Source organism: Dendrobium catenatum, unplaced genomic scaffold, assembly GCF_001605985.2.
Source record: "Dendrobium catenatum unplaced genomic scaffold, ASM160598v2 fragScaff_scaffold_670, whole genome shotgun sequence".
Classification (NCBI taxonomy): domain Eukaryota; kingdom Viridiplantae; phylum Streptophyta; class Magnoliopsida; order Asparagales; family Orchidaceae; genus Dendrobium; species Dendrobium catenatum.
This window is the reverse complement of record NW_021319132.1, coordinates 860,080-885,592: the sequence shown is the minus strand read 5'-3', so window position 1 is coordinate 885,592 and position 25,513 is coordinate 860,080. Positions and strand designations below refer to the sequence as shown.

Sequence of the window (25,513 nt, the reverse complement as noted above, 5' to 3'; positions counted from 1 at the left end):
CGTCGTTGTCGTATCAAACTCGTCCACAATCTAGATCCGAGCACGCTCTGTGATTTGGATTTCCCGTTTGTGATATTTGAATTTCATACCTGCCAAATTTGGATTTCCGTGAGCACTGCTGTCGAGCAACTTGTCTAGCCGACGAGTCGAGTCTGAGGCATGTTCGAACTCGAGCTCGATTAGCTGTCGAGAGCGAACTCGTATTCGAGCTCGACTCGCGAGCTCCACTCGTCGAGCTTGTTACCGAGTCGAGTTCGAGCCGGCTCACGAGTCGTCTTGACTCGGTTGCACCCCTAATTGAGTTTGATGAGATAAATCCAATAATATCAAAATCAGACGTCTCAATTCTCATTTGTGATATGTCACTATAATTCAGGGCTATGAAAATCAGGTCACGGGTCGGATAGGTCCAACTCGGAATTGATCCAGCACTGTTTGACCCGATCCAAACCTGACCCATATTTGCAAATGGATCGGTTTTCGGACCCAAACCTTACCCTCTTCGAGTATGCTTTACTAAATTTTTTTTATTTAATTATATTGAATTAAACCTAAATTAAATTAAGGTAAGATTTACGTTAATTAATTTAAAATAAATCAAGCTTAATTCAATTTGAACAATATGATTTATTATTTTTTGAAAATAGTATTTCTTTATTTCATAACAATCTTTTAAAACCTTCCTAAACTAATTAAAAACATGTCAAAATTCAGGGTTGATTTCAGGCTTCCTAGTCAACCCCAAATCCGACCTGATTTTACAAACGAGTCGAAATTCCTAACTCGAATCCAACCTAATTCGAATTCGAATCATATTTTTAGGTCGTGTTAAATACTAATACCAATAAGATTTTTTATTTGTTAATTCCATTACGTTAAAGGAATTAAGAGCTTCCATTCGCAGATAAAAAAAAAAAAAAAAATTCATCGCTAATGGCTGTCATCCCACCATCGTCATGCCATCACCAACTATTGATCAACCCAATGTATAAGGGCCTGAGAGGGAGACTGATCTGACGTGATTATTTTTATTACATGCGAATGCTTGTTCTTTCTATTATCTGATTGAATTATTATATTGGTACTCAGTTGAAAATAGCCAAGCTTTTATGTGAGAGACTATTTCTATCATGATAAAATAATATATTTATTTACTATTTTGTTTATTATTAAGAATGGGCAGGTTACATGTTACCTATAGGGTTGTGGTTTACTCGTACTTACTAATTTTTTTTATCAAAAAATAAAAAAATTAGGGGTGTCAATTTTTGACACGACCCGAACCCGACCCGGAAAATCCGGGTTAGGGTCAACCCGAACCCGACAAATCAACCCATTTTAAAAATCGAGTCGGGTTCGGGTTGACCCAACAACCTGAAAATGACCCGAAATTGATACAAAAACTCCTATTTGACTCGGAAACCAGAGATTGACCCTTCGGGTTGACCCAGCAACCCGAAAATGATCCGAAATTGATACGAAAATTCATATTTGACTCGAAAACCCAAGATTAACTCGTTTTTTACCCGATTTTGATCCGAAAACTAACAATTTTAGGTCAACTTCATGTCAGTTGACCCGGACCCGAATCAGGTCGGGTTTTGGTCCGAAAACCTAACCCATTTTAAAAACGAGTGGAGTTTAGGCTGACCCGAACAGTACCGGTCAATTCCAGGTTCGACCCGAACCTGACCCGTTGACCCGAATTAACACCCCTAATGGCAACCATGGTGTATCTCTGATGATTAAATGATAATTTTGTATCATGACTGTACTTCTGATAAATTATTTTACTACATAACTTTTTAGAGATAAATAAAAATATTAATGAGTTATTTGCTGTATTTTAAAATTAATGCTTAGAGTCTATGTGTATCTATGGATTTTTATTTGGTCCGGTGCAAGGACCTAGAGGAAGGTTTGGTTTTGCCTAAAAAAGTGCAAATACCGAGTTTTTTGAAAAAATACCGAGTTTTTTGAAAAACTCGGTATTTGCACTTTTTGACCTATTTTTGCCTAAAACCGAACCTTCCTCTACATCCAGTGAAAGGACCTAATAATTGCTCATGTATCTATTAATGAGTAAAACAAAAAGAAATTCCTTCCAATTTTGCGAACTATACAGTCCCTATTGCCTACGAGTTATACTGAGTATCCAATGATACCAGCTAATGCCATTAATAAAAATACTAGATGTCATAAATAATAAAATTTAGGTATAAAATATGTATATTAGATAATTTTTAGTGCTACAAATATAAATCCCCCATAATAATTTAACAACTTAAAAATGAAACATAGCTTTCAACATCCACATACCACATTCAATAAAATAATACATGTTGCCATAATCATCACACTATAAAATTAGTCTCATGCTGTGAAATCTCTTGCAAAAATAAAGCTAAACTTTTAAACATCGAGACATCTTTTAGTATAACAATCAGAATTTTAATAGAAACTCTAAGATTAATCGCACTTGTACATGAGCTCCTAGGATCGTGAGGCCATTAAGCCAAAGTAAACAATATCTCAATGGTTAGGGATTTGGACTATCAAAAATGGTATCAAAGAGATATACCAGCTAGAAGATAAGAACTTTACCTTTAAAATTTTTTTTTTTAATCTCGTGGATCATTTTAGACTAAGGAAATTAACAAGACATCAATTATCTAAATTAGAGATATTATGAAATCCCTTAAGAAAATAAAGCTAAAATCCTAAACATTGAAGTTCTTTTTAGTATAACAATTGGAATTTCAATAGAAACTCCAAAGTTAAGCATACTCATACAGAAGCACTCATAGAATGGATGATCTCATGTGAAGTTACAGCAAAGGGACAAAAATAATGAAACTATTAAGCCAACACAAATAATATCTCGATTGTTAAGGTTATGAACAGTTACATATATAAAGAATGTACACTAAAATATCCTTCAGACCTCGAATACGTCGATACAAATAGAAAAAAAAATTGTAATTATGGTTTTCTTTGGAATAATTTTTTTGTTGCTTTCTAAAATAATTTTCTAGCACAAAAATTCCTCACAAAAATCTTTGAGTTAAAAATAAAATCATGATTGTACACTAAAATATCCTTCAGACCTCAAATACATCGATACAAATAGAAAAAAAAAAGATTTGTAATTATGGTTTTCTTTGGAACAATTTTTTTGTTGATTTCTAAAATATTTTTCTAGTACAAAAATTCCTTACAAAAATCTTTGAATTAAAGATTTTTGTACAAAAAAAAACTATTTTAAAAAATGGTAAGAAAGCTGCCCCGAATGAAGCCTATATTTGCAACGAAATATATATCCCCAAATGAATGAATTCCACCAAAGAAAGTTAGTAAACATGACAATCACCAAATAGATAAGATAAATAAGAATATGAAAGTAAGGATCCCAAAAATCTCAGATCAGATATTCAGATAGATCTTAAAAAACAACAATAAACATGCATACAATTTTATGCTCTTGCCAAAAGTGCTAACTATTTCAATGCTGCAGTTAGGAAAAATTATACTCAAACAAGGAAAATGAAACAAGTTAAGTCGAGTAAGAAAGGAAGAAAATACAAGAAGTGATTATTAAATCCGTGTAGAACAATGTAGCAAAAGGGAGGAGATCAAAGCAGATTATTTATAATTTTGGAGACTGCGGAGAAAGTGCCCAATGCTGACGAAGTGACTCCAACCAATACAATGAGGATGCACATCACTACCTACATGTGAACAATTATTACGTGATATACAAAGTGAAATTGAATACAAACATCAATAATCTATCGTTTTATCTTTATATGTTGCATATTGCAGAATGTGTTATGACAGAAAATTGAAGTATATCTTATCCTTTCAAGTTTCAACATTGCTATTTTCTTTCCATCTCCCTCTACCTCTCTACAGCTCTCCATCCACCACTGTTAGCCTTATCTCAACTATTTAGTATCGGCTTTATGAGTACTTATTTCTTATTTCTTACTGCCAAATGTTATCTGAGGAGTTCAGCAAATTCTTCATGAAACATATTAAACCTATTATACAACCATTTTGTATTATTTGCTACAAAGAAAATATTAAAGCTGGTAACTATAGTATGTCTATGTCAATGTGAGAGGGGGAAGAGGCCTAGAGAGAGAGAAACATTGCATATATTTGAATTATTATTATTATTATTATTATCTTTACACAAACCACTTAAGAAGACTCTTTGTTTGTTAATATTGTTTAAATCTGTGTATTCTTACTGGTCAAAGGCTTATAAACTATGAAATTCAAATAAGATATTAAGCTAAATAGATAACTATGTGAATTTAGAAAAGGATATTATGATGTAGGGTCTATAGGATCTTTATGATGAAGGCAATAACTTGATTAGTGTGTCCTTAGAGTAGTGGTGGAATGACTATTTGAGTGGTTTTTGAAACGAGTATTTAGAATTTGGACAAATTTGATGCTAAAACTTTTTAAGTTATTAAAGAGCAACTTCTTTTATTTAGAAAAAAATGATGAGAAGATCTAGATTAAATGCTTGAGATATTAATAAACCAATGTTGATGTTTTTATGAATTTTTTATTAGTACTTAAAGAGTTGTAATATTTTTAATATAGTTGCTAAATGTAGAAAATTCTCTCTCTATATTGGATTTTGGCTTGGGTGTTTTTTGATTATTGGCAAGTTTAGGCCCTGGAAGGTTATGAAGGATGAGGAGGAATATTTGAGAGAGTTTTGAAGATGTTGGATTAATTTGAGGATTGAGAGAAACTATGATGGAGGTTCTATAGAGGAGACGAGAATTATGCTAGAGAAGTAAAAAAAGGAGAAGAAAAGATATTAGGGACTCACCAAAGCCCAAAGAGATCAGCCAATAAGCTTCACCGTATAGTAGATTTTTATTCAATGAATTAAAAGTATAAAATAAGCTTTTATTTATAGGTTTTTCTAAGCCTATATAATTTTAAAGTCATAGGAGCCAATAAAATATTATTACATGAACTGATAGTTTATTTTAACATAAAAAGGAAAGAAAATAAGGAAATTAATTTTAATTTAAAACTTTTAAAAATATAAAAAATTTGGATTGGCCAAATAAGGCAAGTGGGTGGTTCTAAAATTAAACAATTTTTTAGGATGTTTGCTTCCTTGACTGATATAGCTAGCGTATGCATAAAAAAGTTAAAATTAAACTTTTTAATTATTTAATTAACCTTATACCCCAAGTGTTTGAAGTACGAATTACGCAGGAAGGGGGAAATGAAATTGATTGTCCTGTTCATTTTCCTACTTCACAAAATATTGTGAGCACACCCTACTTCATAAAATATTGCAAGACGAGAATTGTGCTAGAGAAGTAGAATACACAAGAACACTTTTTTTATTGAAAGTTTTATGAAAGAAAATACAAGATACAAGTGGACTTCAATTGAAGAGGAAGATTCGGAACTCTCAAATCTCTAGGCGTTATTTCCCAAAACCTAAGAGAGATATCAAATTTTAGGCAAATTCAAGATGTCCTAACCCTAGGAAAACAAACTATTTAATGCATACAATCAAAAAGGAAATCTCTAAAGAGTCCCTACATTCAAATTTCTCTCCAAAACTATTCCTAATATGCTCTTTTGAACTGGGCGGTTTGATCGGTATATGCAGAAGGAGGAGAAGTTCTGCCTCTGTTGTTCGTAAGCCAGTCCAGTATGAACCGACTGGACTGATCCAGTGAATCGGTCTAACAATACTCCCCTCCCAAAGACCCACCTTGTCCGCAAGGTGGAAAGACGACACGCTCCTTCATTTCCTCTTCATCACAAAAGGTATGAACTTAAAGAGTTTGGTCCTTATACCTGTGCTCTGGCATATACCTCCCATCACATCTGAAACAGAGCCCCTTCGCTCTCTTCTTCTGTAATTTCGTCTTTGTGAATTTCTTGAAGTTGTCCCCAGGTCTTCCTCCTGTATTCTATTCTTTCAAAGTCCCCTAAAGAGTATTCGGTGTTGGCTCCTTCAATGCCAATGAGGTGGTCATCCTGTACGAGCCTCTTGAGTTGTTGCCTCTCGTTCCTCTCTCCAGGTGCCTGTGATCCTCCACCAACTGAGCTAGTTCCATAGCCTCTCCCAAGTCATGAGGCTTCATCGCTCTAGCCGCTGTGTGGATCTCTGATTTTAGTCTTTTCATAAAGTTCCCCTCCAGTATAGTCTTTGGAAGTCGAACCAATCAACTGGCGAGGTACTCAAATTGCTCACGGTACTCCACCACTATCCCCTCCTATATCAAAGCAAAGAGCTGCACATAAAAGTTCCCTCCCTTACTGACATGGAAACGTTCCAACAAGCTTTCCTTAAACTCTCTCCAAGTCCGCATTGACCGTCTTATATATCTCTCCATTGGTACTAAGGGTGTGAGTATTTGACCCGACCCAAAAATTTCGGGTTTGAGTTGACCTTAACCGGAAGCGGGTCGGGTTCGAGTTGACCTGGGAACCCGGAATGACTCGGCTGCCCGGTCTACCCACTCTACCCGCGTCATTTTGCTCGCAAGCATCGACTCGCTGCCGAGTGCCACGCTTAAGTATGTGACGCGTCTGCCCAGTGCGGCAGTGCTCGACTGCCCGCGATGGGGCGATCCAGCCACTGCCCGCGATCCAACTGCCCAGTTCGGCAGTGTCAGTGCTCGCGATGGCGCGATCCAATCACTGCCCGCGATGGTGCGATCCAACATCTCGCGGTCGAGTCCGCTCGTCCCGCGGTCGAGTCTGCTGCTGTTGCCGAACGCCGAAGCGTGACCCGGCATGCCGTTGTCCATTCCAAAGCGGATCGGGTTCAGGTCCTCAAAACCGAACCATATACAAAAATGGGTTGGGTTCGGGTTGACCCGAATAGTGCTGGGTCAATTCAGGGGTTCGACCCGAACCCGACTCGTGACCTAGAATTGACACCCCTAATTGGTACCATGCTAAAGCCTTCCCTTCCAAGCACATCCCAACTGTCGTCAGTATTTCTCCCTCTGTCAACCTGTTGACAATAAAGTACTTTTCTACCTTATAGATCCATCCATGGGCATCCTCTCCCTCATAAATAGACATCTTCAACTTCCTCACCCTTAGATCGCTTCCATTCCCTTTGTTCCCTTCATAATTTTTCATTCTCCAAGATGGTGGTTCCCCGCAAGTGTCCCAATCATCCCTTCTACATTCATACCCCAGCCTTTCATCAAATTCCCACATTCTCCTTTCAAATTCAGCACTCCTTGGATCATAACAAATACCTCCCATTTCAAATTCAGCTGCCTTTTGGTCATTATTACCCCTTTCCCTTTCAAATCCCACGCCTCTTTTCTCCAAATCAGCACCTCTTTGTTCTTTCCCTACTTCCTCCTGCCTCTTTCTGCTCCCTCCAAAATCTCCACCTCTTGATCTTCTCTTCGTTTTCCTGGCTCAGAATTTTTCACACTTCCCTGGCTGTCAGCGCCTTCCCACATCTTTGCCGGCAATATTTTGGTTTGTCCCTCGAGCACTTACTTTAACATCCCAAGGATGGAAAAAATTTGAATCGATCTTATCATGGATGACTGAAATATTCCTTTTTTAAATCTAAAACTTGACTTTGGAGATTCAAAATTTCATATTTCATTTGTCTGATCTTCCCTTCTAATCCTTCTACCATCCTTCCTGTCATAAGTCCCCGGATCTTTATCAGGCTCGAAAATCCGGATTTTCACCACAAAAATAACAAATTTCACGGTCTGAAATAGAAAAAAAAACTAATGCAAGAATTATCTAAACATAGCCCAAAAATAGTCCGGAAACCACTTTGATACCAATTTGATAGGAAATGCTTGTAAAAATTTAGAAAAAACCTTGGCTGAAATTTGATTTTAGCAATTTCATAAAAATTAACAAGAAAACTAGGAATAAAACACACAAGAACACTTTTTTATTGAAAGTTTTATGAAAGAATATAAGATACAAGTGGATCTCCATTTGGAGAGGATGACCCGGCTCTCCCAAATCTCTAGATGTCGCTAAAGCTCAACACCTAAGAGAGATCTCAAATTTCAGCCAATTTCAATATGCCTTAACCTAGGAAACAAACTATTTAATGAATACAATCCAAAGGAAATATCTAAACTGTCCCTACATTCAAATTTTCCTCCTAAAACCTTCCTAATATACTCTTTTAAACTGGGCGGTTTGATAAGCATATGCAGAAGGCGAAGAAGTCCCACCTCTGTTGTCCATAAACCAGTCCTGTATGGAACAGTCTAACATACTATATCATAAATTAGTTAGTAGTTTAAAATCAACCCCTTTTAATTGGTACGCTACCAAATGATATGATAAAAACCTTCGTTGAGCTTGATACTACATTCATAAAGAGACTCTCTAGTGCTATAGAGAAGACAACCATTACTGACCTTGCATTGGAGAAGAAGAGAAGAGATGAGTCAATGACCAAATATATCACTCGCTAATGAAACTTGAGTATGAAATATGAACAATAACTGAAAGAAGAGCATGAAATCCAATTATTGATGGGCAACATCCAAGCAATGAACACAATCTCCTAGTGCTGATTGAACAAATATCCTCTCTATGAACTGTGCTAAATGATAAATTGAAGGAAGCAAAATGAACTAAGCAATATCTCTCCTATATGCAATAGTTAAAACCTAACTTGCTTTCACGCCACTGGATCCGCAACATTCGTAAAAGAAAATATAAGGCATTTTTCTTTAATTTCAAATATTGCGCACTTTCCAATGATAATTACTTACGTAATTAATTATATTTAAGTATTTTAAAGTATCCCTTCATGCATCAAAATAAAGTTCCCTAAATCTAAATGTGTGTAGCAATCTTAGGAAGCAGGCGACAACCCCAAGAAATATGCTACCACCTCGAGAAACGAGTAACTACTTCGAGAAGCAAGCACATGAATTTAATACTCACATGTGCTCTAACCGCTACATTGAACTCCTAATCTTAAGGTTTGAGAATGCTGAGCTGGTCAAAATTTCAAGTTTTATTCTCCTCCTTCAAAGGATTGGAGTCAACATGACTTGGATTACAAACAAACCCATAATCACAAATCTATCGAGATTTTTAATTTTAAAGTTCACATTAGGCCTTCAAATGCTCTTTAGATGAAATTTATCATCAAATATAACTCACGGTTTTCAAAGTTTGTATGATAACTCACAATATTTTCAAAGTTTGTATGATAACTCACAATATCTATAATTGAACCCGATCCTTTGATAACAAGAGAATAGAGTTGATAAGGTTCTAAAATAACTAAATACTTTAATCTCTAATGATGGTCATGTTGAAAGCTCAATCGAAGGAGAGTCTACCCTTTAAATGACTCCAAATTCCCATAAATACAAACATTTTCAAATGACTATAACGTCACCCCGATGATGATCATGTCAAAAGTAATCTCAATTAGAAAAGACTACCTTTTCAAATGCCTCCAATTTTCTATAAATACAAACATTTTCAAATGACTATAACATCACCTCGATGATAATGGTGTTGAAATCTAATATCAACCGGATTGATTAATTTTTTGAATCCTACCAAAAACTCTAAAGCTTTACATTTATTTAGAATTTTATATTTAAAATTAAAATTTAATCATTTAATTACTTAAAAAAAATTCATCCACCCTCCGCAACTATTTGACGAGGGCGATGAAACCAAGGATAACTCTAGCCCACAAAGAGCAATGTCCAGTCGAGAATATCACTAAGATTCTGTTAAACTCTATATACAAAGAAACAAAAATGGCAAAAATATGTACGTACCTCGGACTGAAATCCCGCGAATTCTGCCGCAAATCGCGCCGATTCGGCGCCGTTTGCATCGCTTCTCCGCGAATCCTGCGATCCTCTCCTCGATCGAGCCCCGTTCGAATCTAATGATGTAGTATTATGTTTAATGAATTTTATCGTCCGACTTTTCGTACCCGCCTCGTTAGATCAAGTATCCGGGCCGGGTCGTGACAGAGCTTGGCCAGACGGCTCAACGTGGTATTGTTATGACTGATCCTCTAATCAGTGGTTTGGCCAGATGGCCCCATAAAGAACCTGTGACTTAGTTAGAATGGCTCCAAGTTGTTAACAATTATGACTATGCCCCTTTCACCTAGTGGCTTCGTTGAATGGCTCCACTGTATTATGATCATGGCTAAAAGCCTGTAGTTTCACAATGACTATTTATTATTGAGTAGGATATAATCGATTGGGCACAAAGCCCTTTTTAGCTAAGGTTGGCTTGAATTCTTCTCTTAGATAAATATTCACCCCAAGTCTATAAAGTACCATTATACGAAGCAACTCATGTCTACCAACAAGGATTCTTCGGTTAGGTTGGGTCGACTACCTTCTCTGATTAAGTAATCTAGGTACCATGATGACCCGGGATGACGAAACCATGCGATCTTTATTGGGTTCATCATCATTCCCCCCAGCGTCTTCTTTAAGTGCAAGATGATGAATTTTTAAATTTAAATATTAAATTTTAAATCTAAAATTGTTATACTATACACTAGATAATACGTATCTGTTCAACGACAAACCTTAATGGAAAGTTCTCTCCTATTATTGGGAGGGATAATTAATTATAAGGGCTTGAGCCTATAGGAAACCAGAATTTAGATCTTAAAGTCCTTGCTAAGAGGGCAAAATCTCTAGGTAGTGTCTTATCTCTATCTAATTAACCTTCCGAAAATTTAACTTGGAACATAAGTCATTACAACACTCACCGAATATAACGCGGAGAGGCCGGAGCCCTAAAGCTCGAATTTTTGAAGCACACAGTAGCTTTTGAGGATTTTTGCTTCTTTAACTAGTATGGCCCACTTACCCATCAAAAGATCTTAATTTATGTCTTTTAATTATTCTCAAATAATTTTAGAGAGATTATGAATTTGTTCATGAGATCGCATGGAGAGTTTTAATGATGAATGACCCAAATCTTAATGCAGTGTCTTAATTTGATACTTTAGCTGGTCTGTATCTTGTGCTGCATAACCTTCGATATTTATACTCAAGATGTTTTAAGGATGAGTGGACGTTCCAAAAGGAAAATCAAGAGAGCTATTAAATTAAGTTTTCATACCTATTTCAGGCTGATAATTATAGAGCTCCATACACTTAGTTTAGGGTTTAGGGATGAGTGGACGTTCCATACACTTAGTTTTCATGCCTATTTCAGGCTGATAATTATAGAGCTCCATACACTTATTTGAGTGATTTTCTTGTGAATTATTCATTTCTAAGAAGTTTACTGATTAATAAACATTCATCACAAAAGTCGTACATGTTCGATGTATACATTTTCAAGTTTAAGATAACTTGAGTTCCAAACATTTACAAATCAAAAAAAGATTAAAAATCTAAATCAAGCCTTTTTCTCAACCGCTCCTGCTAGAAGGTTGCGTTTAAAAAAATACTGAACAAAATATTCCACAATTGTCATATAATGGCAAAAAATTCAAGGGTAATGCTTCGAGAATACCTGAGTTGGTGTTGCTTTACCTCTGATGATGCTTAAAAAGCAGATGCATGGAAAAACAAATGACTGCCACAACATAAACATTTTTATTAAACAATGTTTAGGTGCTAAAGCTTCCAAAGCACAAAGATAAAGAGACTTACGACTAGCATAGTGAGTAAAGATCCAATCAGTGCCATTACCAAACCTGAAGTTTAATAAGAAAGAGGTACAAGTACACAATTTTTAATTGTTAGTACTTAGTACTGAACAAATATTTCACATTGGAAAAATCAGGAGTTTGAGGCCATACAACTAGATCCAAATTACTGACTAGAATTCTTAACATGCTCATTATTAATGGAAAATCCAGTTAATAACAACGAATAGTTTTAAGTGAATAAAAAATGAAGAAATTGCATTGTAAGTCAGTCAGGAGGGGTGCGGGGCAGAGTAATAATTCACATACCAAAGAAAGGAATGGCAAGAGCCACAAATAAGGTTGATAGTGTCAAAGCTGTTCTGATAATGATGGAATAGAAATGAGATTTCAGATTATCTCGCGGTATCAGCTCCTCCAAACTCAGTGCCATTGGAGTCAAACACAATGCATATGTAAGCTGTAGTTAAGGGATAGCTTTATTATGTGATGAGAAAGCAGATATAAAGTATTCCACTACTCAAAACCTATAGATTTCTGTTAGGGGTGCATCCTTCAAGAGATGAAAAAACATAAATTTAACTGAGTATAGGATATTTTGTTAGGGGGTTTACAACCTGCAAGAAAAACAGAGACAGAACAAATATCAGTGGTTGACTCTATTTTTCAGGATATGAAAAATATATAAGTTGCAGAGATATTTTAGGACTGGTGAACTTTTTGACATAAATTAGTAACCAAATATGGAATTAAACAATGAAATTTAGAGATATGGCTTTAATTTAGGAATGAAATTCTTTGTTAATTACAAATCTGTTATGATGCCTTGATCCTAGTAATAAACATGCATATCATCAGGATTCATATGACATAAGATGATAAGATCAATTTGATAACGGGCTTGAAATTGGAAAGCAGGAATTCGTTTTAGTAAAAACGATGTTATGCAAGAGAGGAATAAAATCAAGATTCTACTTTGACAAATTTTAAGAAGAAACATCAATAATATCCAAACCAATGATAAAAATCGAATGTTTTCTTAAGTAAGACTCGGGTTATGATACTTAAATTCAACAAACAATGCAAAGTATGATTACATGTAAAAGATAATTGAAGATTTCACAGATTACAAGCTACCAAATAATTCAACCATTTATTTTCTTTTAAATGAGAGCATACATCACTGAAATAAAAACTAAAATAGAAACACAATAGATAACATAATCATCGAAATAATACGAAAGAAGGATTAATGTGGAACTACATCAAGCCTTTGTCCCACAATGTGGAACTAGAAATACATAAAATCAGTAAATAATTTTGATATAAATTTTCATATATTTTAATTGTAGTGTGTCAAATTTTGAAAAAAATTAAGAGTACTAACAAGCTAATATCAAACTACATAGATAACATGAGAACAAAGAATTAAAAAACAAAACAAAACAAAATAATAAAACCATGCCTCATGTCAACACAAGGAAATGACTACTCCAAACATTATCTTGTAACCTATATTACATTTGAAAAAATCACACATCCAACTCACACTCATAAAATTCTTCTTACACTCATAAAATTCTTCATTCAAATTAAAATTATTTTTCTTTACATGGCTCAAAAAAATTATTTACAGACTCTTCGTTCCTAAACAAGTAAATATGATTTGCATATGATTAGTTCAATTCAAATTTAAATTAATCAATTCCAACCATAATCCAAAATAACCATCCACAGCCAAACAACTCATAGAAGCCTTAAGACAACAATCTTTCACATAACTTCCCAATTTCAAAGTCATGGGATCCCTGAAGATCCACAATCCCACACTCGCAACTTGAGCAACAATCCACATTCTGAAAGTAATCCAGCAACTTAAACAAAAAACAATGGAACTCCGCAGCCACAGCAAAGTAATAAAACCTATACCCAGCTATTGTCCCACTGGAAAATTAAAGAACCACATCTGCAATCAAGCAGATAAAGCCAAAGTTCCACTGCCTCAAAAAAAGCACAAAGGTAGTAAGGCTTTGTTTGGAATAGTTATCTTACTACTTTCTAAAATAATTTTTTAGTAATTTTTTTTGTTTTAAAAATATCAAGAAAGTATTGACCAAAAGTTGTCCCAAACGAAGCCTAAATCCAAAAGCCATCACTCAAGGAACCAGCCAGCAACAATTCCGCATCAATTTCATTCATTCACCCAAACTAAAAACAACCTATTATCATATTTTAGTCCCAATGCATGCATGTCAAGCATAGGTCATGAATAAACCAAGTACAAAATTATTTAGGACCGGGATTTGTTTTATAAGCCGAACCCACACCATAAATGCTGTTGATTATATACAGGAAACCCATTAAAAAAGGAATGTGTTACAATAAAATAATGCTTTAGTAAAGTGATATTTATCAAAACTTTATAAACCTCAGTCATACTTGTGATTCAGGAATCCGGAACATGAGGATTTTCTTCAATATATAACGTGCAAATTTTACCCGACAAAATAAAAAGAAAATATGCTGTTGAAGAAAAAGTAATGGTAATATATTATTACCGTCGTCCAAACAGCAACCTTAGAAGCCACCAACCCTTGTGGCATATTAAGAGTAAACTGAGATTGTGTTGATTCTCCAAACAAGAAAAATCCGATCACTGCAACCCCAGTGAACAACAGTGTGCAAATGACAAAGCTGCAAGTCATTTGTTCCAGTTTTAGTTAAATAACTTCTAATAAAAATGCAAAAAAATAATCTGAAATTGCAGAGATGATTAAAAAAAACAGTTTGCTCTCAAGAAAGTATACAGGATTCATTATATAAAGATTTGAAAGCACTTGTATCCAAGAATCTTGTTGATGATGTGAATTTTGAAGATAACAAGCTTTATTAGAAGTATTAAATTTCACTTGCCTTGTCAAAAGAACTGCTGGAAAGTCATTGGGCTTCTTCAGAGAGGAGTATATGTTAGGAAAAACCGCATGGCCTGAATATGCATAGCCATAGAGGCCAATAGCTATTGGAATGCCAGAAAGATTAAGGGAGGAACCCTCATTTTTGAAGCCAACCTGATCCACTAATCCCACCCAAAACAAGCAAACAGCCACCAATATAGTTGCAATGACTCCTCCAGCTGCCAAAAGGCAAGGTCAAGGAAAGCTCGCCAATTAGGTGACTGGAAAAACAATATTGTCAGCCACAAAAGGTACATTTTTCATGTGTTATATAGAAACAACAGAAGATTTTTTGGATTATACGGAGACAAACTAAAAGCAGCTGCAAGCTTCTGAGATTAGAACATTGAGTTCAAAATACAGCTACAACAACAAGCCTTTATCCCACTAAGTAGGGTCGGCTACATGAATCTTTTTCTCCATTGTGTCATGTTAAGAGTCAAATTCTCATCTAAATCTAATAAAAAAGGTCATTTTTAAAATTTTCTAACCAAATCTTTTAGGTCTACCTCTACCTTTCTTAACATAAGTCAAATCTAATACATCTATTTTCCTAATCGGGTCATCGGAAGGCCGCTGCTTTATGTGACCAAACCATCTAAGGCAACTCTCAATAATCTTATCTTGCACTGCAGCTACTCCAACCTTTTCACGTATATGCTCATTTTTTATCATGCCTCTAAGATTAAAGCCACTCATCCACCTAAGCATTCGCATCTCTGCAACACTTAACTTAATATTATGCTTATCTTTTAATGACTAACATTTTGCACCATAAAGCACTGCAACAAACCTGATGTATTCCTCCACTTCAACCATCCAACTTGAATTCTACTAATAATATCTCCATCTATTTCACCATCACTTTGAACAATAGACCCGAGATAATCTAAAACATGTACTTTTATTAATGACTTGATTGCCCAAAGTCACAATCCCCCACTAGATCTATTATTACTAAAATTATACTCCATATATTCAGTTTTAGACTTGCTCAAATGAAAACCTTTGGACTCTAAGGTTGACCTCCATAATTCAAGTTTACCTTCAACTCCCTCCATAGTCTTGTCAACAAAAAGAATATCATCAGCAAAAAGCATCACTAGGGTATAATCTCTTGCAAATGTCTAGTGAGAACATCCATGACTAAAGCAAAAAGTTATGGGCTTAAGGCTGATCCTTGATGTAATCCAACTAAAATGGCAAAATACTTGGTCAAACTAACTTGTGTTTGAACACAAGTAACAACTCCTGCACACATATCCTTAATGCCCAGAATATAAGTATTATTAAACCCTTTCTTATGTAGAACTCTTCATAGCACTTCTCTTGGAACTTTATCATATGTTTTCTCTAAATCAATAAAAATCATATGTAGATCCTCCTTATTCTCTCTATACTTCTCCATCAAATCTCTCAATAAATATACAGATTCCATAATAGACCTAACTGGCACAATCTTGTGCATCACCTTCATTCTTAAAAATAGAAATCAATAAACTCATTCTCCACTCATCTGACATTTCTTTAGTCTTCAAAATAATATTAAAAAGTTTAGTAAGTCAAGAAATTCCTTCATCTCCTAAGCATTTCTATACGTCTATTGGAATATCATTAGGTCCAACAGCTTTTTTACACTTCATTTTCTTTAAAGCCTCTTTAACTTCGATTTTAATAATACGCCTATAAAAACAAAAATCTTTATTTTCATTTAGGAATTCTAAGGTCACTAAAGTCAATGGCATTCTCACAATCTTCATTGAAAAGTTTAGCAAAATATCTCATTTATCTTTGTTGAATATCCCTTCTAATAAAAGCATTTTTTTATTTTCATCCTTAATACACTTCACTTGAATTAAATCCTTACTACTTCTATATCTTTGTTTAGCCAACTTATACATATATCTTTTGCCCTCCTTAGTATCTAATATATTATATAAATCATTAAAATCTAAAATCTTTGCATTGCATATTGTTTTCTTAGACTCATTATGGACCTCCTTATCAAAATTTTTACAGCTAAACTAATTTTTATAACATATATACTTATTTTTTATCTTCACTTGCACATTTTGATTCCACCATCAATTATTCTTACTATTAATAGCTTTTCCCTTTGATACTCCAAGCACATCTTTTGCAACATTCTTAATATCACTAACTATTTTTTTTTTCACATAACATTAGCTTCCTCATGCACAGGTAAAATTTTAAGATCTAGAATCTTACTCTCAAAAAGTTTTTGTTAATATTCTTTAAATGCCCACATTAATCTTAAAATAAGTTTTATTTTATTTTTTATTTTCTACGCCTTTATCTTAAAGTCTAAAACTAATAAGCGATGTTGGATATATAAACTTTCACTCAAAATAATTTTATAGTCATTGTCATCTAAACGATCTATTTTTCTTATAAGAAAATAATCAATATGAGTTTACTATATCCATTCTTATAAGTGATGAGATGCTCATCTCTTTTCTTAAATAATGTATTAGCAATTACAAAATCATAAGCTAAAGAAAAATCTAATATAGTCTTACCACCTTTATTAGTCGCTCCAAAGCCATAGCCATCATGAATGGTTTTAAAACCATCTATCTCTCTACCAATATGTTCATTTAAATCTCCTCCAATAAAAACTCTTTTCTCAAGAGATATCTTTTGTATTCATTCTTCTAGGTTATACAAAAATTTTAATTTTGAAAATATATCCAAACTACTTGATCAGCATAAACGCTTATAATATTAATAATCTTAGCATCAACAACAATCTTTAAAGTTATAATTATATATCTAAATCTATTTATTTTTAGAATATTATAGTTCAAAACTCTTATTTATAATCACATCTACATCATTTCTAGCACGACTCCTATCAAAATACCATAGTTTAAATCCTAAACTATCAATCTCCTTACCTTTCTCTCCAACCCATTTAATTTACTGAATGCATAAGATATTTATCTTCTTATGAATCATAATATTTAATAATTTCATTAATTTGTCTCTAAGGGAACCTCTATTCCAAGTTCATATCCTAATTAAATTTTATGGACTAGTTTTTTTGCCCACATCAATCCATGTGATGTGAGAACACTTACCTATTTAACACTGCATCCGGACGTCGGTGAAGCAGCCCTTACACACTTGTCAATATTTTCAGGGCTAGGGCTACAAATGAATCGAGCGTTCGACGAGCTACTCATGGCTCGGCTCGATAAGAGCTCATTTATGTTCATTTGATAAGGTAAATGAACAAGCTTGAACCATGGTTTAAATTGCGCAATATGGGGCTCGCCTTGAGGCCCTCCTTTGAGTAATTCCAGTAAAAAACGTCTCGATGCTTACGCCTCGAGCTTTTTTTATGAGGCTTGCGCCTCAACTTGGTTAAGGCTCGCCCCGCCTCACTGGCTTGAGGCTTACGCCTCACGCTATATATATTAAAACTTACATAAATCTTGAAGTAAATGAAGAAGCTCGATTATGTCTTATTTAATTAAAAAAAATATTATATCATAATTAATTTTAACTAATTATATGTATATATATATATATATAACTGAAATAGTCAAATCTACTTTTTTTCCTCTCCCACCTTAGCTTTCCCAATTCCCGCCTTGGCTTCCGCTTGGAGGAAAAAAAATTGTAGCTTGATTTGTCCCACATTGTGAAATCACTAAAACTTTTGCTCTATATAATAAGACATATTGGCAATGCAAACTAGGTGTGGCGGGCTGGGCTTAGTAGACGAGGTTGATTGTTTTTTATTTCTGAGCACGGGGGGTTGGCTCGGTTTGTTAAGATAAGCTTGTTTGATTTGAGGCTCGATTAGCATGAAATTGATCGAGCTCGAACTGTTCACGAACTGAACTCGAACGATATAAATTTAAACGAGCTCGAGCTCGAACAGCTATCAATGAAGCTCGACAAGCTTTGAACCGAGTTCGAACATGCTTTTGACAAACGAGCTCGAACTTGAACATGCCAAGGCTCGGCTCGGTTCGGTTCATTTGTAGCCCTATTCAGGGCATAGAAAATATAGCTGATGTGTGAAACAAAAACAGATGTTTCAAAGGAGAAATGATAAATTTTTAATGATTTATCTGTAAAAATAAAAGATAATGGATTTCCACTAACCTGAAATATAACTTAGAACACTTAGATCTCTGAGCCATGTTGTTGGGAGAACAATCAGAGTCGTTAAGAATGCAAAGACCAGATGAGAATTGAGATGCATTCCACCTATGTCCAAATGTGCATTTGGAAACAACGATGACATGTTATCACTCTCCAGAATAATGTGCTCAACACAGCAAGCCTGCATAATTGTTTATGTTAGTTGAGTCACATTTGCTTGAAGCGCTTTTGACTAGCTGGAAATGTTAAATAAACAGAGAAGTCCAACAAACTTAGCCAAAGATACTAAGTTTTTACTTACATACAATTCCAGGTACAAGATAATCTGCACCAAAAATTGTAGAAAATAGGAATTAGCATTCCAAGAAATTTAAGTATAAGGACATTACAGTGAATCACATTCATTATCACTCACCGACAAAATAATGCGACCAGGAGTTCCAAATGCAGCCTGACCAATGTCAGGGTATGTCTCAAGGCCTGGCCTACTATCCAGACAGTGACGCAAGAGAGTCCCAGTGTAAAAGGCAAGCGCAGCATATATGAACAGTATGGACATCCCCATCCATCCACCTTCCTTAACTGCATATGGCGCAGAGAGGATTCCAACTCCACAGAGTACGTTTACACCTATTCACATCATAAATCCCAAGTTCATCGGAGGTCAGCTTATTTATGAACTGCTTTATCTTAATAAAGAATAATCGCTTGTTTACCTTTAGAAGAAGCACTGACTTTTCTGATGCAAATCTTATCTAAATCCACCACCATAATGTAACAACTATTTCATCTCTTGGAATGATGATATCAAATTAATCTGATGCGTATTAGCTATAGTTTGTTGTTGAATTAGATTTTAAAAAAAAAAGCTCTTTGCATCTCATTCTTTCAATAATTCTAATTCGGTTCTCTGTGCCCCAGTATATGAATCTCATTACTGTATTATGCTTTTGTATCTCACAAATACGTCAGTTGACTTCCTTGCAATCCATGCAGGAATAAAATACAGTTACATGCCATATTTTTCATTTCTCCTAGCATTGTTTTATCTTTGCCTTACGGACTGTTAGTTATGATGAATTTGGGTATAAAATTCTCCAAATGCATGAGTTTTTCAAATTAACTATTTGGTTTTGATGAAAAAAAATCAATGTAAAATTTTGATGAATTTAAAACTTAATCCTACGATCATTTTTGTTGTACTCTAACATCAATTGATGTTGTCCAATTTTCAAATACACCGTCCCTCCACTATCTCTTGCTACCTCAAGCCACCATTGTTGGCACCAACAGCTACCCACCACCACCATTTGCCGCCGCCACCACCCACCTCGAGTTGCTACAAGCCGCCGGTTGCCTCCACCATTAATCACCGTTCCAAGCTTCATACTGAATTTATTTAGTTCAAACTAAACACAAAAAAAATAATCTCCGATATTTGATTAACATGTCAACAAAACCCTTCTAGATACTTCAAATACACTATGTTTAATTTTCATTGAATTCCCTTTTTACTCTACATTCCTTTCGAGCAAACAAAATAGCCCCTTAACTTTTTCATCTTGTTGATCAAAATGGATCTCAACAAGAGATGTAACTGAGAAAAATAATACATATTTTGAATGTGGTTTAACAATGCTTAAATTATTTTTAATCTTGAATTTTGATCAAGTAAGCTATTGTTATTTAAATTTAAATTTATTTTTAAAAAAAGAATTAAAAGTATGAGAATGGCTTCACAAAAATCATTTAGTCAATAAGGCAAGTTAAATATTATTTTAAACCAATTTCAAACCCATTATTTACAAAAGAAAATTAAATATAAAAAATGAAATGATTTTAACTAACGTTAAAACTGAGACTCCAATTGAAGCTGTCTTATATTAGGTTGTGTGATGTTGTACTATGGTTGTGGCCCTTTGGGCTCTGAAAACTCACGCTCCGGCCTCTCCACGGCCCCTTTATTTTTTTCGTGTCGTCGAGGAGAGTTTTAACGCTCAAGTTCAGAGGCAAATTTTTAGAAGGTAGATTGGGTTGTGAATAAGACATCACCCAGAGATTTTGCCCTCATTTTGCGAGGACTTTATAATCTAAGTTCAGGTTCCCTATAGGCGCAAGCCCCTATAGTTAATTACCCCTCTCGATAGCGAGAGAGAACTTTCAATTAAGGTTAGTCATCAAACAAATACAAAGTGTCTAGCGTATAGTAACAACATGTTTAGGTATTTGAAAATCTGATATTTAAAATTAGAAATTCACCACCTTATACTTAAAATAGATAGTGGGAGGAATGATGATGAACCCGATCAATATCCCATGGTTTCATCGTCCCGGGTCATTATGGTCCCGGATCATTATGATTCTATCGCTGATAAAAGGATCCTTGTCGGTAGCCATGGGTTGCTTTATCCAATGGATCTTATAGAACTTGTGATGAGGACATCGACATATGCTACCGACAAGTTTATCGACAAAGGAATCACAGATCTACGGCTACGATTCAGCGCCTTTATTTTGATGCATTTCTTCATGTTATGTTTATTTAGTTTTGTTGTTTTCCGAATTTAACCCTTTGGGGAATTGTCTTGTTATTGTAGCCCAGAGGGCAATTGCGTATTTCCTTTTTCATGATTGAGACCTATATATAGTGGTCTAATGTGTTGTAAGAAGTTTGATGAATGATATGATATTTTATTTTGTCTTCTTCTTCTTCTTGTGAGTGCATTAGAGAGAAGGGAGAGCCCAACGAGTGGACAAGCGCAACACCCAACAATCATCGGAAGAGTCCGTGCTCGTGATTTTCTTATTTGTTTCTTTTCTTTCTCCATCTTCAATTTATGGCGTTCTCCCACATCTTCACCACCACCCCCCCTCCGAAATACCACATCTAAGTCCATTCGAACTCCCCATTCCAAAGCACCACCCGCCGACCTAAGCCCTTTTCCACCACCCAACCCGACGACAACTCCTCCCCATCACCCTTGCCGCCGGCCACCCCATATTTTCCCACCATTATGGTGATCCCCATCACCTTAATGACTTCCTACATTAACCCCAACAAGAAAAGGAAAGGATTTAATCCCATTTGAAATTCAAATTTGAATTTCAAATTCTTTCTATATTTAGAATTCCTAATTATGAAACTATTTAGTCATGAATTCAATTTAAATTCAAATATATTGGATTTATTATTAGCTTTCCTGATTCACAAACCTTGTTTAGAAACTCCCCAAAACTCCTCCCCAATTCCATCCCTCTCTCAATGCCGTCGGCCACCCCATTGATGGCTTTCCCATTAATTCCCATTAAAGCTCTCAATCCCTCAATTTGAATTCAAATTTCAAATTAAATCCCTCCAAATCTACTTAAAATCTGAAACTAATTTAAGATTTGCATAAAATCTCTTCCTCTCTCTCCCTAATCTAACCTAATTCTCCCTCATCCAAACCGCCCCCTCTTCTCCACCCTTGGCCGCCCCTCCACTTGCCTCTTCTCCTTTGGAAAACCTTAACCCTCATGATATTTGAAGCTAAGAAAAGGAAACGACTTCTTCCCTTCCTCCTACCAATGGTGTATGGCTGACCCTGAGGTCGACCACGGATTTGTCTTCGACAAGCAAGGGAGGATGGACATTCTTGGATCCCCGTTCTTTGATGTCTTCTTTGGCAACAGCGAAACTGTGGAAGGATACATCGACCGCATCTTATACCAACTAATATTATCGATTGAAGAGCAGCTTCAACCGAGTCTTTGGATAATCATCGAGCACCCACCACCTCCTCCACCGTCGGCTATTTATTCATCAACGAAGGTCCTCGACGTCGTCTTCCTAGTGGTAATATCCTTCTTCGTATGGTTCATCTTTTTCTCCGCTAAAGCCTAAAAGTGATTGAGTGAGAAGGTACTCAAGGTGAACTCTCATTGTTAAGTGATGGATTATGCTATGTGTACTTAGTATTTATTATTATCTTGGATTTTGATTGGATTTTTCGGTTAATATCAAACGCGCTTCTTTGGCATAAGCAAGTTGAATGCTTTGAATTCTTAACTCTTCTTTATTTACAAGCAATAATTTTCATTACAAGTTTTAACTGATTATTCCTTTTAATTTCACAAGTAACTCCCAGTAGTTTCACATCAACTTGGATGAATATTTGCCTAAGGGATAAATTTGAATCCACCTTAACTAATAGAGAGCTTTGTGTTCTATCGGTCATATTTTCAGTCAACATGGCCATCATTAGGGTACTTATTGTGAAAGCCAATTTTTAGTTTTTCCTTCCAGGATCGTCCAGGACGAAGTGGGATCGTCCTGGGATGATCAGTACAGGATATGTGAACTGGGAGGTTCATCCTAGGACGAAATTTGGTCCGTCCGTACGAAGGTTGTCCAGAGAGCAAGTCGTCCAGGAACGAATACACTTCGTCTGAACGAAGCTTGTCCAGAGGGCAAATCGTCCCGGGACGAATAAGATTCGTCCCGTACGATCTGCATGTGTATATATTTGATTAAGATATTTTTGAAGAGAGAGAAAAGCCCAGGAGAGAGAAAAATGAAGGAAAAAAGGAAGAAAAGTGGATTTTGGGCTACTTCGGTCCGTTTTCGTCCGTCGTCGTAGTTGAAAAAGTTGACCGACTCGAGTTAAGGCACATTCCGCCTTTCTCAATTTTCAGAAATATGGATTTTGACGATTTTTCTGTTCCAAATTTTATTTCCGTTAGCCAAAATCTGGTATTATTTCATTCTGGTGAATATTTTACCGTGTAACTTTTGGTATATTTCTGAGACGATGTTTTTCACGTTTTGAGTATTTTCTGGAAGATTTTACCGGGTATTTTGAATTTTGTGGAGTTTTTATCGAATAGCGATTTATTTGGATGTTGAAAAATGTTTCGTCAGTACAATTAAAGTCTTGAAATGATGTTTTCTACTACCTATGGTAATTTGGTAAATTTCTGAAATTGTGAATTCTGTGGATTTTCTTATACTGCCGTTATGCCGCTGACGATTTTTCTGACGAAATTTGATTTCTGAATTTGAATGTTTTGATGTGCTGTGATATCATAAGGGAGTTATAAGGCCGGAATCCTTTGTGATTCCGTTGTCTGGGTCCGAGAATCTGAAAATAAGTTTTGTTCTGAAAATTCTGTATATCTGACAAGTTCTGGTGCTGTAAGCACAAGGGAGGTATAAGGGGTCAGAGTCCGTTGAGATTCTGTCTGTGTTAGGGAATGGAGGGATAAGGGGTCAGAATTCGTTGAGATTCTGTCAGTGTCCGGGAATCTGATATCTGATATGTGTTATTTGATATCTGAAATCTGTTCTGATTTTTGATTTGTACGATTCCGTGATCTGTGATTAATCTGATTTGAATAATTCTGTTGTGTGAAATGAATTCAGTTGTTCTGTATCAGTTATTTGATTTCTGTTCGATTTCTGTTCAATTTCTGTTCTGTCTGATTTTCTATAAGATTATCTGAATTCTGTGCGGCTACTCTTCTGATGTATTTTCTGATATTTGTTTCTGGAGATTTTGATTGGCTAGTGTAGTCTTGCTGAGCCGTTAGCTCATCCTTGTTATCTGCGTGGTTTTCAGGTTCTGGGAAAGGGAAAGAAATCTTGGACTAGCCGTTAAGTGTCTGATCAGTGATTAGGAGTTTTGTACTTTTGATTTTTATACAGTCATGGCTTTCCTATTCTGTTCTTTCTGTCTGTAGCCATGCACTGTATTGTACATGATTATTTTGATCAATGAAGAAAATATAGATGAACTGTTATGTATATTTGATGTTTATAATAGCTCTGTGTTTTCTGTAAGTTTGATATTTGGAAGAAAGTCTAAAGCAAATTCCAAAGCTAGATCCTAGATTTCAATTCCGTCGTGACCCGATGCGATGGGATTCGTTCCGGTCGGGTTGGGTCGTGACAACTCTTATTGGTATCAGAGCAATAGTTTTGGAATTTGGATTGTAAGACAGAGCTATAGGATTGATCTGTAAGTCTGTCGGGGGTAGTTCTGGTTTGCTTGGATTTTCATTATTGTTGTTTTATTTGCATGTGCATAGTTGCATTCTGTGTGATTATGGATCTGCCAGACCCAGATATGACTGATGGGCAGAGTGCTAGTCAGGCAGCCCCTGTGAACAGTACTGCCCCAGTAGTTGGTTCTGATACAGTTTCATAGTTTGCTACGTTAGTTGCTCAAATGATGAGCGAGACACAGAACAGAGTATCTGTTGTTCGATCTGAAAATGTAGATAGACATCTACAAATGTTTCTGAGATTGAAACCTCTGAGGTTTGAGGGCACCGTTTAGCCCAGAGCAGCAGAGGATTGGTTGATGAGGTTGGAAAAGACATTTGACGGTATACAATGTCCTCCGAATAAAAAGGTACCATTAGCAATTTTTCTGTTGGATGGCGAGGCAGAATTGAAATAGGAAGAGGTTCAGTGGTGATGCATCTGGCAGTGGTTTTTCTGGAAAGAAGAGATTTGTTTCTGAAGACTCCAGGAGGAGTGGACAGTTAGGATCCACTACAGTTTCTGGTAGTGGCAATGTGATCAGTTTTGGGTCAGTCAGTGGGGCACCTATGTGCCAGAGTTGTGGACGAAGATATTTTGGCCAGTGTTACAGGATGACTTGTCAGTGTTTCAGATGTGGTCAGCCAGGACATTGGATTGCAGAGTGTCCACAAGCCGGATTTGATCGACGATCTGAGTCCAGATCTGAGAGCTTTGTTAGATCAGCAGGAAGGCCGAGGA

The 25,513-nt window shown here is 35.6% G+C and overlaps 1 protein-coding gene across 2 annotated transcripts in view; it reads right to left on the bottom strand.

Annotated features, from left to right (window-relative positions):
* Positions 1 to 3,395: 3,395 nt before the first annotated feature.
* Positions 3,396 to 25,513, bottom strand: part of LOC110098840 (amino acid transporter AVT1C) — a 44,842-nt gene continuing 22,724 nt past the window's right edge. For both annotated transcript variants that reach the window (XM_020825776.2, XM_020825775.2), the window contains exons 3-12: positions 19,166 to 19,380; positions 19,052 to 19,075; positions 18,751 to 18,931; positions 14,573 to 14,792; positions 14,218 to 14,353; positions 12,257 to 12,276; positions 11,969 to 12,114; positions 11,664 to 11,707; positions 11,524 to 11,586; positions 3,396 to 3,728 (exon numbers count right to left, since the gene is read on the bottom strand). In XM_020825776.2, the coding sequence (XP_020681435.1) occupies positions 3,633 to 3,728; positions 11,524 to 11,586; positions 11,664 to 11,707; positions 11,969 to 12,114; positions 12,257 to 12,276; positions 14,218 to 14,353; positions 14,573 to 14,792; positions 18,751 to 18,931; positions 19,052 to 19,075; positions 19,166 to 19,380 (1,145 nt within the window). In that variant the 3' untranslated portion in view covers positions 3,396 to 3,632. The remainder of the gene's footprint in view (positions 3,729 to 11,523; positions 11,587 to 11,663; positions 11,708 to 11,968; positions 12,115 to 12,256; positions 12,277 to 14,217; positions 14,354 to 14,572; positions 14,793 to 18,750; positions 18,932 to 19,051; positions 19,076 to 19,165; positions 19,381 to 25,513) is intronic.